At 38.9% G+C, this 16,204-nt stretch overlaps 2 protein-coding genes across 2 annotated transcripts; both read left to right on the forward strand.

Moving 5' to 3' along the window:
- Positions 1–8,434: 8,434 nt before the first annotated feature.
- Positions 8,435–11,857, forward strand: LOC113759983. Its single transcript, XM_027302563.1, has 2 exons — positions 8,435–9,685; positions 9,926–11,857. Exons 1-2 carry the CDS (start codon positions 8,435–8,437, stop codon positions 11,855–11,857), a joined length of 3,183 nt encoding a protein of 1,060 aa, XP_027158364.1.
- Positions 11,858–11,920: 63 nt separating this feature from the next.
- On the forward strand, positions 11,921–12,415 carry LOC113759984. The gene has a single exon (XM_027302564.1). It carries the CDS (start codon positions 11,921–11,923, stop codon positions 12,413–12,415), a length of 495 nt encoding a protein of 164 aa, XP_027158365.1.
- Positions 12,416–16,204: the final 3,789 nt, after the last annotated feature.

The following is a 16,204-nucleotide window of genomic DNA, read 5'->3' on the forward strand; positions in this document are numbered from 1 at the left end:
TTCTGGCCTTCGGTCGTTTCATCAGCCGAGGTTTTCTTGTTCTTTCATTTTCATTTCTTTCGGCATTCTTTCAAAAATTAAATTTGCCCCAATTTGGGGTTTTTCTTTTTCCTTCTTTTCCAAAACTCAATTTACCCCAATGTGGGGTTTGCGATTCTCAAGGGTTGCCAAACAAAATAATTTATTCTGAAGGCTCAAAAGGGATAACTAGGGATAGAATGTTTGATTGGTAAAGAAGAGGGCCTGACTTTTATTCCGTTCCTTACATTAACACTGAAAGGAAAACTTTCATTAATGCGAAATTTCTTACATGTATCTGAATTAATTCACTGAGAAAGACTTTTGTTCATCCATAAGTGGTTCGTCGGACAAAACTCATCCTTTTTCTCTTTTCTTTTCTTTTCTTTTCAAAATTGAAACCCAGGTAGAATCAAATTTCCCCAATTTGCGGTTCCTTTTTCTCTCTTTTCTTTCTTTTTTTTTTAGCATCTTTTTTTTTGTTTTTTTGTTTTGCAAAATTCCCCAATCTCCTTCCCCAATATGGGATGCAATCATAGGTGCATTCGAAAAGAACCACCTATTTTGGCTCAAATCAGGATGCAAGGGGTAAACAGTGTTTAGGTTGTAGAAACGATGGCCAAAGCATCATTCTTACGCTTCATGACAACCAAAGTAAAGAATAGCTCATTGAGAACCCATTCCCTTTTGAAAGTTTTCCCAATGTAGGGTAATTATCATTCAGGCCCTTATTTGAAATGAAATTATTCTTTTAAGGCTCAAATGGGAAAGCAAATGATAAAGTCTATAGAGAAACGAAAGCCTAAAGTATCATTCCAAATTTTCAAAACAAAGAAGAAGTGATGTACATTTTTGCTTTCACTTAGATGTGGATTGAATCGGTTAGATACAGTGGACATTTTCAAGCAAAGATTGCCCCAATTTACAATTTATCAATCAATGTGACTGATTTTAGGGAAGCTAATAGAAGTGGGCAAAAAATATGAATTGTATAGTGAAGGAGGAAAAGGTATCTCATTGGGTCTTTTGAATGACCTCTTTTAAATTCTGAGCACTCTTATTGTAAGGATTTTAGAAAGCATACACTTGTAAATTTTCAGACAGGAGGTTGAAAAATCTCAATTTGGTCTTATTTCTTAAAATTCATCATGAAATCCCTCAAATAGCCAAAAAAGAATGAAATGTACATGAATATATACAAAAAATAATTGTCTAAAAACTTTATTGCTGAAAAAAGTTTAAAACAAAATTTCTTGTGCAATTATAATACAAATGAGAAGAGAAAAACTTCTAAAGAGCTCCACTTATACACATTTTTTTGCCTCCTTTTCTTTTTGGGACAAAAATGTATTAACAAATCAAATATACAGAATTTTTCTTTGAAAAACAATTATGAAAAACAATTTGAAAAATGTATTAACAAATCAAATATACAGAATTTTTCTTTGAAAAACAATTATGAAATCTCTTCGAGGGTTTAGCCTAACGCTTCCAGATAGATCCTTCATGTTTTCATTGCAAGGCCTGCCCAAGAATCAAATAATACTTGTAATTTTCACACTTTATTAGATCAGAATTGTTATCAGATATAGAAAAATATTCTTTACCTTATTGAAGCATTTTTATGAATGCAGGGGAGGGGGGAAAATAAAAAAAAATACCCCGAATTAGTAAGCAAGACTATAAAATCGGTATACATGTCCTATGGGGGAGCCCTTTTTGAGCCAAGGGTAGGCCTAGAATGAGGATGCAATCCTCTAGGGTAGGCATCATACAATACCTGATGGATCCAATCAACTTATGGAGTGAAAAATAATTTAAAAAATTTGGTCAATTGGGGTGACGAGAGACATTTGTCAAAATGAGGACAACGTCCGAATGGATTGATCACTTTGACCGATACAAGAATTTGCAAAAATGCACCGGTTTAACCTTGACGAACTTCCTATTAGAGAGATTGAAATTCGTTGACAAATTTTCTCAGTGAAGCATGAGTCAAAACCCCAACCGACCAAATGGCTGGATGCAATGGATGGTTTTCTCAAAATCGACTAGGTTTCCCAATTTGAAATTCGACATTGAACCCTAATTGGTCAAATGGGTTGAATGACAATTTTATTTAAAATCAACCGGATTACCCCAAAAAGGGTAAACTAGTCAAATGAATGGGATGAAATTGATAATTTATTCAAAATTGACCGGATTGCCCTAAAAATGGTAAACTGGTCAAAAAGAATGAAATGGATGATTTATTCAAAATTGACTATATTGTCCTAAAATGAATGAATTGACCAAATAAATTGGATAAATTTGATGGAGAATTTGATTAAATGAATTGAATGGAAATGATGGTTTATTGAATTGTCTACCTATTGGTAGTTTCAAAAAATTATTGCAATGCATTAGTCTATGAGTCTTCTAAAATCAAGATTTGACCTCAATATGTGTATCGTCTCAACAAAGAAGGACCATTTGTAAATTTCTTCAAATTAATGTCCTTTACGCAAGGAATTTTTACCAGTTTTTGATAAATGGCCAAAAATGATTGTTAGATGCCCATATTCTAATGTGCAAAAAAATTGATTGCCGTTTTCGAAAAGATCGGATCCTACCTTATCTTGTACACTACCCCTTTGGATGGTACAAGAAATATAGACGTGCAAGTCTCTTTAGATTACATATCCGAGACACGAGGTGGTTTATTCCTATAACGGGATTCCCTAAATGGCATTCCCTCTAAGGCTTATGCATGATGCCAGTTTATCAAAGCAATTTAAATATGCAAAATATGACCTGAGGAACCCTTTGCATGCCAGGGTGGGCCTAGAATGATGTCCAATTTTCAATCTATAAATGCAATTCATTGGAATCTTAAACATGCAATAACCTATCTAAGAGGGTAAGTTCTAAAAGTGGATCATGCCAGATCTCTTAATTCCTAGCGTTTGTGAATGCAAAAGACAAGAAAACAAAGAAATGTTAGTTCAGTAAATAATCACATAACACGTTGAGGCAATTAATTGATATAAAAGACAATAAAGAAAAATAAGGAAAGAAGGGTGGAATCCCTCCCCTCGTGCCTAGTGTTTCTAATTCAGGATAAAGTCAACTCTATCCTAGGCAATCCTATTCTAATATGGATGCATGAGGTTTGGTTTACATATGCATCTAGACTCGATAAGGTTTCGGCTCCCAAGCCTTCAGACCTAAAGGCGAAGAGTCATCACTCCCAGGGCCTTTGATCGGTGGCTCGAGTGATCCCTTAGGTAGCGCTATAGGCGCAGAGCACACCATCCGCCTATCCAAGGCAATCGATCCTAATCCTACAAGGAGGTGTGGGAAACGCCCACGAAAAAGAAAAAAATAGGGTAAATAAGACTATGCATGCACGTATGAGGTGCTTTCTTATTGAGGGGAGGGATTAAATACCATAAATGCGGACGGAGGTTCTAGGGCGACTACCCCCCACCCAACAATGCAAAGCGCGGGATAACATAAATAAATCATTCATCCATCAAATCAATCGTGTGCAAATGGGTGAGGAAGTGAATGGAAACGCGCAAAATGCAAAACTCCTAAAAAGGAAAAATGCAACCCTAAACATCCAAATGCGATATATGGAAAGGTTAAAAGAAGAAAAAGATTGACTAAATCAAATTTGCTCGGACTCTCTAAGTCCCCAGTGGAGTCGCCAGCTGTCGCGCCCCATTTTTTGAAAAGAAAAAAAAGTATGAGTTTAGAAAAATGGCTTTTGATTCAATTTTTTGATTGAAAATGAATTTTTGATTTAAAAAGAAAATGAAAAACATGGGTCTAAATGGGACTTGAAAATGCGACGATTTGACCCAAAATATATTTTAAAAAGGGTTTTTTGAATGAAAAATGGAGTCGCCACTTGGTATAGAGTTAAGGTGTACCAAGTCACCTAAAAATGAATTTTTAAAGAAACAAGTAGGAAACCCTTTTTGAACGACCCCAAATCTACGAAAATCAGAGAAAAAGATTCGGGAGTCACATTTGAAGAAAGGGAAGGCAAGGATAAGAATCCAAGGCACCCTTTCAACCTAGCCAAGGCTAGTTGCGCGATTTAGTCAAAGATTTTCTTATTTTAACCTAAAGATTTATCACATTTGGATGTACTATATGAATGCAAACCCTAGACCTAGGGGACATCGGGGGGCAAAATTTCTCTTCAAAGCTTGAATGGTGCCAATCACATTAATTGTGACGCCCAATAGTGACTCTTTGGAGAAGTCACGAATAATGCAAAAATATGAGACTACAAGAAAGGAAAAAAGGATAAAATAATTATAGAAATATACATGTCTTAAAGGTGTGCATTATGTCGGATGCGGGGGACTAATGTTCGTGACTCAATTTTCCCTTTTAATTGAGGGAATACGAGCGTGCTAAGGCTAGAAAGTCAAACTCGTCCATATCTCATATTCAAGGGGGTTTTCCTATCTAATCAAGCAAATGGTTTAACCTAATTCTAATGCTTATATGAAATGCAAGTCTGATGTCATGTTTCATACAAAAGGGACAAGTAATATACATATAAGGGAAAATATGGGGGAAGGGGTATACATATATAAGGAAAGTGTCATGCAACATGGTGAAAGAGACCCTAGAAAGTAAAGATATGCATGAGATGAAGTGATTTTATCACACAATCATGATCTAACGCGCGAAGGGCTCCTAAGGGTCTAGCGTTGGACTAGCCCATATTTCTACTTTCTCACTAGCGTTGGACTAGCGAGAAATCGAACGAGGAAACCACAACTAGCGTTGGACTAGTGTGGTATCGAGAAATGAATCACAACTAGCGTTGGACTAGTGTGATGACGCCACACATTAATCATAACTAATTAATCATGTGAAATATAATAAAAGCATGTAACCACATAATATCACATAAACACATAACACATAATCATGATATCTAGATGCAATGTCATAAGAAAGCGGTAACACATAGCATGCAAGCATGCAAATCACACAGGCAAAAAGAAAGCAAATAACCCTATCTATTACATTTGAGGGGGCCCTACTACAATCTAATGGGGGAAAAATAAATAAAATAAACCTAACTATTACAACTTGGCATTTAAATGCCTTTTAAATAATCAAAATGAACTAAAATAAATATACGAAATTAAGACGACTAAAGCGAATAAATAAATAAAATGAAAATAGTCAAAAGGCAAGCAATTAAACACATAAATCACATAAGTACACATAGGGTCAAATAAAGTAAAAAAAATAAGGAATAGGATGTACCTCCCTTGAGTTGGGGCCCTAATGGAGTGAAATTACTTGTTTGCCCTCCAAAATAAAAGAAAGGGTCAAGGCATCGCAAATAATCACATAGATATGGAATTGAATTGTTAAAAGCATTTAGATGCCTAAACATCCCATATTCATTAAATAAGGACCCAATTATTGTGATTAAATCACCAAAACATCAAAATTCCACATAAAGTCAAATTACCCCATAAATCTAGATAGAGTTCTTGAAACCCTTTGAATTCATCCTAAAACTCCTTGCAAATCTATCCAAGAATCATATCAAAACATACCAACAGCAATTAAGATTATAGAGTGACACGATTGATCAAATAATTCAATTAATTGGGCCATGGTAGAACTAAGGGAGACTTGGAAAGCCAAAGTGCAATTTTCAGAGAATTTTCATGCAAGCTCATGCAAAGTCTACGAAAAAACGTTCGGCAACAAACTTGGACAAGCTGATAAAGCCCCTGAGCAACGAAACAAGCTGCGACTTCCATTTCTTTTGCAGATTTCAGCCTTTAAAGACAATTTTGAGCAAAACCTTTTCAAGCAAACATCAAAAAGCTCCAATCTAAAGAATGAATCCATTGGAACTTGACATCTAACTTACAAAAGGAAACTTAGGATAGGATCATGAAGCTGCTGGAACTTTCTCCTTTCTGGTTTCATATCATTACAATATGCGGCATTCACCAACCCAAAACATCACTAACAAACATCAAATTCCACAAGGTACCACTCCCAATCATTCAACCCCATTCAAATATCACACCTTTATTACAAGACTAAAACAGAAAGTCTGGATTGGTGACTGCCAGGGACGCAGGAAATAATAGCAAAAGAAAGAAACGAAGCACAGCCAGCAATCAAAGTATGATAAAACCCATTCCAGAAAACCATGATAAAGACACTGGATTGAACATGCAAACAAACAACTCATTCAAAGCTCATTCCAAGTTTTCTCATTCAACCAAAACCCATTGTCGCTAAGTGACTCAAATCAAATCAAATCCGAATGCAATAACTTAACCTCACCTCATAATTCGATTATCCATTTCCAACATATACCATGATGCCACTGGATAGGAAAAATGCAGCAAAGATGAAAACAAACTTGGGACAAACGCGCGTATGATATATCAACTGAACCACGAGTCACAGACCTCAATCAAACTAAAAGCTTCAGCAATCGAAACCAGAAAACGTCGAACAAGCAAAAACGATTCAGAATGGGAACATGCCAGCAAATTCTCCTGATTTTTATTACTTATTTCGGCCGCATCAAAGGATCACCGAGACTTGTATCGGATGACCGAAGAGAAAACATCAAGCAGATAACCAATCACAACCACCAAATGCGACAGAAAGATGAACGTTGTCATTGAATGACATCAAACGGTGAAAACAACCCAAAACCCATGTCTAGCTAGCTAGAATCTTCATGAAAGCCGTGTAAAATGAATAAAAGAAGAGGCCAAAGTTACCTGAGGATGATTATGTGGTTAGTTGAGAGTGGAAAATGCCAGGAAGCGCTGCTGATTCCAAAAATGAAATCGCGGACGTCGCTGCCGCAGAACTTCACGCTGATGAAGCCGTCACTTTGGCTCTTGATTTAGCTGTCTTCCCGTGATCTTTTCCCAGAGATTTGTGAACGAGATTTCCTCTATGGCCTCCCAAGAGTGCGCAGAAATCAAAAGATCCTTCAGAAGGCTAGAATCAAAACAGGAATCTGGTCCTAAAGTAGGCTAGTTCATCAGCCGGGCTGAACTTTTGCAGAAGGGATTCCTGCAATTTTCCTTCCGTCATTACCCGAAGCTTTCTTCTTCTGGTTTTCGTTTTTGTTTCTTATCCGTAGCCTCTATTCCCTCTTAGCTCTCTCTACTCAGATTTTCTAGCCGTCTGTTTGCTATCTCCTTTCTCCCTTGGCCACCCAGATTTCCTTTCTCTGTTTCTCGTTTCTTCCCTAAAGCTCTCCCCTTAGCCCCCTTGTGCTGTTTTTCCCTTTTCTTGTTCTAGCCAGGCCAGCTCTCAAGTTCTCTCCTTTTCTCTTTTCTTAGCTTTGTTCTTTTCTCTTTGGCTCTCCGACGAAACTCCCTCGGTCTCCTCCTCTCTCGGCCCTCTCCCTTTTTCAGCCGTCCCCAGCTGTCACTCCTTATCCCTCTCTTCCTCTCTGTCCAGTTCTCAGTTCTCCCTCTCCAGCCCCGTCACACACTCACCCCCTTTACTCTCCTTTTTGCTCTCAGACCTCTCTTGAAATTCTCTCAATCACTCCGCTCCTTTTCACTCCAGCCCGAAAGCTCCTTGCTTTTGCTTGGTTTCTCTCTAGCCGTCAGTCCTCTCCCCTTTTCTTTTCCGCCGTTACCCCCAATCTCTCAGACGAAACCCTCAACTCTCGGTTTTTCCTTTTTCCCCAGCCGTCTTCAAAACCCCCTCAAGCTGTCTCTCTTTCCCCAAAAAATCTCTAGCCGCCCCTTCCTTTCTTTTTTCTTTTTGTTTTTCTTTTCCTTCAAATCTTAGGCCTCCAAGTGTCTAACATCTAATCCCTTAAGTGCTTAGTTGTCCAATACATAAAGGGGACACTTGTCCTAATGCATGCCTCCCCACTTGTCATTTTTTACTTTTCCCTTTTCCTTTTTGTTTTTTTTTTCTGAAATTTAGTGTAAAATGCTCTTAAATTGATTAAAATAAAATGAGAGACACGAAATATAAACAAATAAAATAAAACAAAATAAAATAAAATAAAAACCTAAAATTGAATCAAATAAGTCTGAGTTGCGGCACCAGGACCTAAGGGACATGCAGCAGGAGTTGACTGAGCGATTGGGGCACTCGAGTAGGATGGAGCCGAATTGGAGGGAATCCGCAGAGGTTACAGTGTCAAAGGAGCAGAGGTTGCCACACTTGGGTATCGTGGGGGAGGCGGCACATATGGGCAGGCACCCACGGTCAAGCATGAGGGCAGGGGAAACTCGCAATAGGTATGCCCTTCGTTCTAATGCTAATGCTAGGAATGTTTAATTTTTTAGTCTGGAATATACGAGGTGCGTCTAAGATGGATTCACTTCGGTATTTAAAAAAATTAAAAGTAGAATATCAAGTGAAACTTTTGGTTTTGTTGGAGCCTATGTCGGAGGAAGGGCGCCTAGAGTATGTCAAAAGATTGGTGGGTTTCCCATCAGCAATTTCCCTGGCGGAGGGTAAGATTTGGGTTCTTTGGGATCCTCTTCTCAACATCACCTTCAGCACGCTGGCGGAGCAGTTAGTGGATATGGAGATCAGTTCTCCAGGTGGGTCGTTCTTCTTCTCTGCGGTCTATGCCCGATGTACTGGGGTGGCTAGACGTCCTCTCTGGAGTGCCATGGAGAGGTTGGCGTCTTCGAGACAAGGCTCCTGGATGGTGGCTGGGGATTTCAATATAATCACGGAGGCGTCAGAAAGGCTTGGGGGTGCAGCACCGAATACACGTCATATGGAGGATTTCAATCAGACTCTCTTTCATTGTGGCCTTACTACGGTAGAATTCGAAGGACCAAAATACACCTGGACGAATGGGAGGGTATGGCACCGATTGGATCGAGTGGTGATTAATCAAGAGTGGGCTGAGATGTGTTCAGTGACACGGGTGTTACACTTGTCCAGGGGACGATCAGATCATGCGCCTTTACTGATCAAGTGTGGTTCAGGACGGCAGGGTAAATCGGCATTCAGGTATCTCAATGTGTGGCCCCGTCACAGTTCCTTTCTTGGGATTGTTCAAGAGGTATGGGGAGGGGGAGGTCCTTCACGTACGATGTCAGAGTTTTTTCAAAAATTGTTGGGGGTGAAGAGCAAGCTGAAGGTTTGGAACAAAGAGGTTTTCAGGAATATAGAGACCCGGGTGGCGGAGCTTGAGAGGGATATGCGGGCTGCTGAAATGCAATATGATACGGGGAGAACTGTGGAAGCGAAGATTGTTTATCATGAGGCTAGGGCGGCATATATGAAGCAGTTGGCCGTTGAGTGTGGGTTTTGGCGCCAAAAGTCAAGGATAAAATGGATTCAGGAGAGGGATGCGAACACGGCCTTCTTCCATTCTGTGGTTCGGCAAAGAAGGGCTTCGAATTACATTTCAGGGATTCGGAGTGCGACGAGGCAGTGGCTGACTGAGGTAGAGGACATTAAGAGTTCGGCAGCAGCATTTTTCCAAGCGCTATTTAGTTCGGATAGGGATACTGATCGGCAGCCATGTTTGCCTTTCACTCTCCCACAGGTGTCTCAGGGGGACAATGAGAGTATATTGGCTCTGCCCACAACGGATGAGGTGCGTGAAGTGGTGTTCTCGATCAGTCCAGATAGTGCCCCTGGTCCAGACGGCTTTGGGTCAGGCTTTTACCAGGTGTGCTGGGAGATAATTAAGGATAGTTTAGTGGCTGCTATCCAGGATTATTTTAGAGGGGGTTGGCTGCCAAAAGGAATAACTAGTACATTGATTGTGTTGATACCCAAAACTCAGGGGGCTACTCGGTAGCAAGATTTCAGGCCAATCAGCTTATGTAATGTAAGCTCTAAGATAATATCTAAATTAGTGTCTAATAGGCTGAATCTCCTCCTACCCAAATTGATCTCTCCTTGGCAGTCTGGCTTCGTACCGGGCCGACAAATAGTGGATAACATTCTCCTGGCGCAAGAACATGCCAACGAATTGGACCGTCGCTTGGAGGTTCCGAACCTCTTGTTGAAGCTTGATATGGAGAAGGCATATGATCGAGTGGAGTGGTCCTTCCTCTTGTTCATGCTTAGATCTTTTGGCTTCCAAGAACCTGCAGTTGATCTGATCTTTCGTTTGGTCGCCAATAATTGGTTTTCAGTGCTAGTTAATGGGGAGCCGGCTGGATTCTTCAAGTCAACGAGAGGGGTCAGACAAGGTGATCCAATCTCTCTTGGCCTCTTTGTACTAGTGGCGGAATTTTTTGGCAAAGGGCTCTATTCCCTGTTTCGGCATGATAGACACAGGTTTTTCCAGGCGGGCGGAATTAAGATTCCATATCTGGCATTCGCCGATGACGTCATTATTTTTACCAGGCTTGCACGGGAGACGTTAGAAGCCATTAATGACTTCTTTAAACGATACCAACAGTATTCAGGACAGAAGATTAATGTGGCAAAAAGTGGCTTCGTGTGCTCCTCTCGGGTGTCGGAGACACAGGTGGAGCTGGTGGCTAGCATTCTGGGCTTCCAGAGGCAATTTTTCCCGATGGTTTATCTTGGTGTCCCCATTTCCCGAGGCCGTTGTTCATCTATTGCTTTTGATGGGATTCTTGCAAGAGTGAGGGCACGGATCTTCCACTGGAGCGGGAAGTTGTTGTCCATGGGCGGCAAATTGATTCTTATAAAACATGTCTTGAATTCCATGCCGCTTCATCTGCTACAGGTGCTTAAACCCCCCAAGACAGTGTTGGTTGCCCTGGGAAGATTATTCAACTCATTCCTATGGGATAAATCCAGGGAAGACAAACGAACGCATTGGGCGTCCTGGGAGAAGCTGTGTTTTCCCACGGAGGAAGGTGGGTTAGGGGTTAGGTCGCTGGAGGACATGGTTAAAGCCTTCTCGCATAAACTGTGGTGGAGGCTACGCCAAAGGGGCTCCTTGTGGTCGGATTTTATGTACTCCAAGTATATTGGGGACCAGCACCCGTTGCAAGTGGCGGTAACAAGACCGACTGGTACATGGAAGCGATTGCTAGGTATACGGGAAGTGGCGGAGGCGCAAATTTCATGGAGTCTCGGCCCGGGAATGGTAGATTTCTGGTTGGACACGTGGTGCGAGTTGGGCCCTTTAACTGCATTGGTTCCGGAGGAGAGTGACAGACCCCATTTTTTGGTGGCAGAATTCCTAGATAGGGACGGATGGAACAGGGGCAGACTTCTCCACTGGCTCCCGGCCAATCTGGTGGATTTGATAGTGGACATTCCTTTTGACCTGGAGGGGCAGGATCATATCTTGTGGGCGACATCGGCGTCAGGGCAGTTTACCTTAACTTCGGCTTGGGAGTTGTGCCGGCAACGTCGAACCATATTGCCACTGGCCCAATGGGTTTGGAATAAGGGTACACCGTTAAAAATTTCACTATTTGCTTGGAGGCTGTTGAACAACTTTCTACCCTTGGACTCGGTGATGCGAAGACGTGGACTGCCCGTGGTGTCCAGGTGCTCATGCTGTCTTCAAGAGGCGGAATCAGTGCCACATCTGTTCGTTAATGGACCAATAGCGAGTGAGGTTTGGGGACATTTTGCAAGTAAGTTCGGCATTCTGCACTCCACTCCGGATGATATTCAGCTTGTTTGGAGGATGTGGGCCACTTCGTTGACTCGCATCCCTGCTCATCATATTCGGTGTGTCCTACCGTTTGTGATTACATGGTTCATATGGCGGGGACGAAATAAGGCACGGTTCGAAGGCCAGGTTTTTTCAGCAAGGGGGGTCATCGTGGAGGTTGGCAACTTCTTGCACGACCTGGGCAGAGCAAATAGGCTGGATAAGGTACAGTTTCGGGGTGACCAGGATTGAGAGTGGGCACGGTTAGCATCAGGTACAGCCCGTAAACGGCGACCGGTGGTGGTAACCTGGGCAATGCCTCCGGCCCGGCAATACAAGCTAAACACGGATGCGAGTGTGGTCAACGGGAAGGCTAATGGAGGAGGAGTGTTACGGGACTCACATGGTAGAGTTATCTTTGCATTCTATAAGGAGTTTGGGGACAAAGGAGTGCTGCATGCTGAGGCTTTGGCCGTATTAGAGGGGCTGTTAATGTGTGCGATCAGGGGATTACGAGGGGTTCTAGTGGAGGTGGACTCGGCGGTGCTTGTGTCCTTAGTTAAATCATCGGTACTGGGAGGTTGGTTATATTGCAGTGTGCTACGGCGGATTCGCCGCCTGTTGGATCAGGTTGCTGTGTCGTTTAGGCACATATTCCGGGAAGCAAATGGGGTTGCAGATAGGTTAGCTGCTTTGCAAGGTTGTCCGAGTAAGGTTTTTGATTCACCGCAGCTCCTACCAAGAGAGGTTCGGGGGTGCATTGCTATGGACGTCGCTCAAGTCCCGTCTTTTAGATTAGTGCTTGAATAGGGGCTAGGAATCTCTAAATCTCTTGTACCTGTTTTTGGTATAAATAAAGGTTATTGTTAAAAATAAAAAAAAAATAAGTCTAAAAATCAAATTTTGGTGTCTACACACACACTAACACAAATCTCTCTCTCTCGACTTCCTCTCTCCCTCTCCCAAGTTGTTATAGTCACACACACTACAGTCACCAACACACACAAGCTAACAAAAAGAGAGGATAAGAAAATGGAGAAAAGGAAGAAAGTTGTTGCTGGAAATCTATCACCACCACTATCCAAATTTTCTTGAAGGTACCAAAAAAAAGAAAAAAAAACTCCTCAATCCTCTTTGCTTCTAGTACTTAGTTTATTTTGTGAAAAATGCTACATTATATTTTTCGTGCTTTTAAGCTTCTTTGTTTGATGTTTGTTGCTGCTTGAATATCTGGAGCTTGGGGTTTGGACTAAGTTTCATTTCTTGCAAAAAATTTGAGGCTGATTTCTTTAAAATTCTTGCAAAATAATCAATGTTTCTTATAACCCACAACCTGTTTGATAAAATGCTTTTATGAAAGTTTGGTGGAAGAAATGAATCTCTTGCACTTTGTTTGTTGGAATAGTTAGTTTGATATAAAGCATGGCTATGACTATGAGCTTGATTTTTTTTTTTTTTTAAGTTCAAGCAAAAACCCAGCAAAATATAATTTTCCAAGTAGGGGCTGTTTGGCTCATAATGTCATTTATTCATGCTTTTTTTAAATAAAAAAAATTACAACTGTGAGTGTCTTAAGGGATCCCAAAGATTTATTTTGCTATATTTTTCATGAATGTTGGTGATGGTTTGGTTGAGTTTTAAAAATAATTGTCCGGCGGTAAATTGCTTGTTTGGGCATTCTTAGTTCATTTTTTGCAAAAAAAATAAGGGCAGAAATGGATTCTACATGAAAATTTGAGTGAGGAGGTATATCTTGATGACACCATTGGCATTGCCATGGTCGCTGGCGAGGAGTTGCAAGTGTGATAGATAATGAAGAAGAAGATGATGAAAAAAAAAAAAAAAAAAAGATGGGTTTGTTTCTTTTAAAACATTGGGCTAGTGTTTGTTTCTTGCTTGGGTTTGTGTTTTCTTTTTGTTGGATTTGGTTCTGGGTTTGGAGTTTAAGCCCAATGTCTTTGTTTAGTTAATTGAGTTTATTGCTTTTTTCAACAAGACAATCTGCATTGTTTTCTTTTAGGTCAAAGTACTATGGCCCAAATATTAAAAAGTGACCCAAATTGTTTTATTTGTATTTTTCTTAAATTAGAAATCAAAATTTGTAATTTGGCCCCTAATCTTTTGAGTAATTTTTTTGTGGCCCAAAAATTTTAGATTTCTTTTATTTTGTAAATTGTATTTTGACACAAAAACTTTCTAATTTTTATAATTTAGTCCCTAGTGGCTAGAGGTGTCAAAATAGGTGATTTGGGTGGGTTTGGGTTGGTTAAAATGGATATTGGGTATAAGTGAGTCAACCCATTTATATTCATTTAATTAGATGGGTATAAATGGATAAGTCAAAAAATGAATTGGGTAACTCAATTACCCATTTATAACCCATTTATTTTAACTTTTTGTAAATTCATTTAAATTCATTTTTGTAAACTAAGTTCTTAATTTGTATCACCCTTTGCACCCATCATTAGTTTTAAATATTTACTTATAATGCTCAATAAGCCTAATTACCAATTTTTATTCCATTCATACTCTCTGTCGCAAAATTACGTCCTATTTAATAATTGAACAATAAGAATATAAAAATTTGAATTAAGTACTATAAAAGTTAACATGAAAACTTAATCCAAAAATTTTGAACCCCCAGCATTTTTTCGTGTGTAAATTTAAAATTTCATTTTGGAAAGGTAGGAAAATAAGCTAAAACTTGTCATAGATTGGTATTGCTGAAAAATGAGCAAGTTAACAAACTAAGAGAAAATTAAATGATAAGATAAAACCAACAAATAATAATAATAATGAAATAAAAGTAGTTAACATCATGATAAAATGAAAAATTTGAAAAAGAAAAAGGTGGGGGAAGAGAGGAGGTTTTGGGAAAGACAATTCTAAATGGGTTAATTGGATTTGATGGATTACCCAATAATACCCAATAATATCCAATAAATGGGTATTATTGGGTAATCCATTTATGCCCATATACAAAAACTTAAGATACCCATACCCATCTATTTATGGGCAGATATGGATAAATTTAGTTAAATGGGTTTGTTTGCCACCGATGCTAGTGGCTTTTTGATTTCTCTATTATGATTGTTTTTTTTCTTTAATTGTTAATTATGTTACTCTTGAGTACATTTAACTTATAATTTTTTAATGTTTTTAAGTTTCTTTGTGTGTTTGACATAATAATGAGAGTTTAGTACATTTTTATATTTTTAATATTTTCAATTAAATTAATGCCATGATTCTTTTGTTGATTTTGAGCATAATAGAGCATTCTTGTCTCATTATAGTCCATTTCTTCAAAAGTGAGGTATTCCTATTATCCTTCAAAACTTCGATAATGTGTTCCTGCGCGCTCTTATGTACTCGTATGTGTTTACATGTATTTATATATTTTCTTTTATTTGTTTATTTTAAATTTCTATTCAATTTTTAAGTGTATTTAGTTTAAATTTTATAATTATTTGGGGGTACTTAAATACCTCAAGATGTAATAGATAGGTAATTTTTTTTTTTACAAAAATTGTAATTAGATAGACAAATGTAATAAATAGAGTAGACAGATTTATTTTATTCTGTTTCCCCATTTTAGATTTCAGTTAGACCCCTAAATGTAATGTATAGGTTTATTTTCTCATACTTCCATTTTATATTGTAGTTAGGATCCCCATTATAATAGATAGATTTTGTATGTTTGTATCTTATGTGTTCATGTATTTTACCTGCTTTTCTTAGGATTTTGCATCTACATATTACGCCTATGTGATATATGCTCTATGTGATCCTATGTGTTGATTTGTTTCAATCAATATTTTATATACTTTTTTTAAGTAATGAACACATGGTATCACCACTCACCACACTAGTCTAATGCTAGTTGTGGTTTCTTCCTCCATTTCCTTACTAATCCAATGTTAGTGAAGATTTATAGAAATAGGCTAATTCAACGTTAGACTTTTAGATCATTAACGCGTTAGATTCATGTGTTGCTTGTCATTCATTCCATTTCATGCATATTATTCTATTTTTAGGATCTTTTCTCATTTACATGATATTTTCTCTTATATTATTCCCTTATCCATACATGTGTGAATCATATCATTTAAAATTGCATCTCATTTAAGAAATTAGAAAATGAATTACTTTATTTGCTTGTTTAGACTAAAAGAGTCATCCTTCGAATATAAAAAATGGGTGATTATAGCTGTCGCGCCCCACTTTTTGATGGTGTGTGAATTGTGTGATGTGTGAACGTGTGCAAAATGAAAAGTAAAAAAAGGCCATGGGACTCAGAATGCGACGATTTGGCCAAGTGAAGTTCAAAAAGGGTTTTTTGTATCAAAAATGGAGTCGCCACTTGGTATAGAGTTAGGGTGTACCAAGTCACCCAAAAATGATTTTTGTTTTTGAATAAAAAAAAGTAAATAAACCCTTTTTGAGAACTTTGGGTCTACGTAACCAAAAGAGGGATCGGGGGTCACATTTGACGAAGGGGAAGGCAAGGATAAAAATCCAAGGCACCCCTTCGACCTAGCCAAGGCTAGTTGCGTGACTTGAACCAATTTTCCTAATTTTTCTACCCAAGGTATGTATCGC

This window comes from Coffea eugenioides, chromosome 2 (assembly GCF_003713205.1).
Source record: "Coffea eugenioides isolate CCC68of chromosome 2, Ceug_1.0, whole genome shotgun sequence".
In the NCBI taxonomy this organism is placed as follows: Eukaryota; Viridiplantae; Streptophyta; class Magnoliopsida; order Gentianales; family Rubiaceae; genus Coffea; species Coffea eugenioides.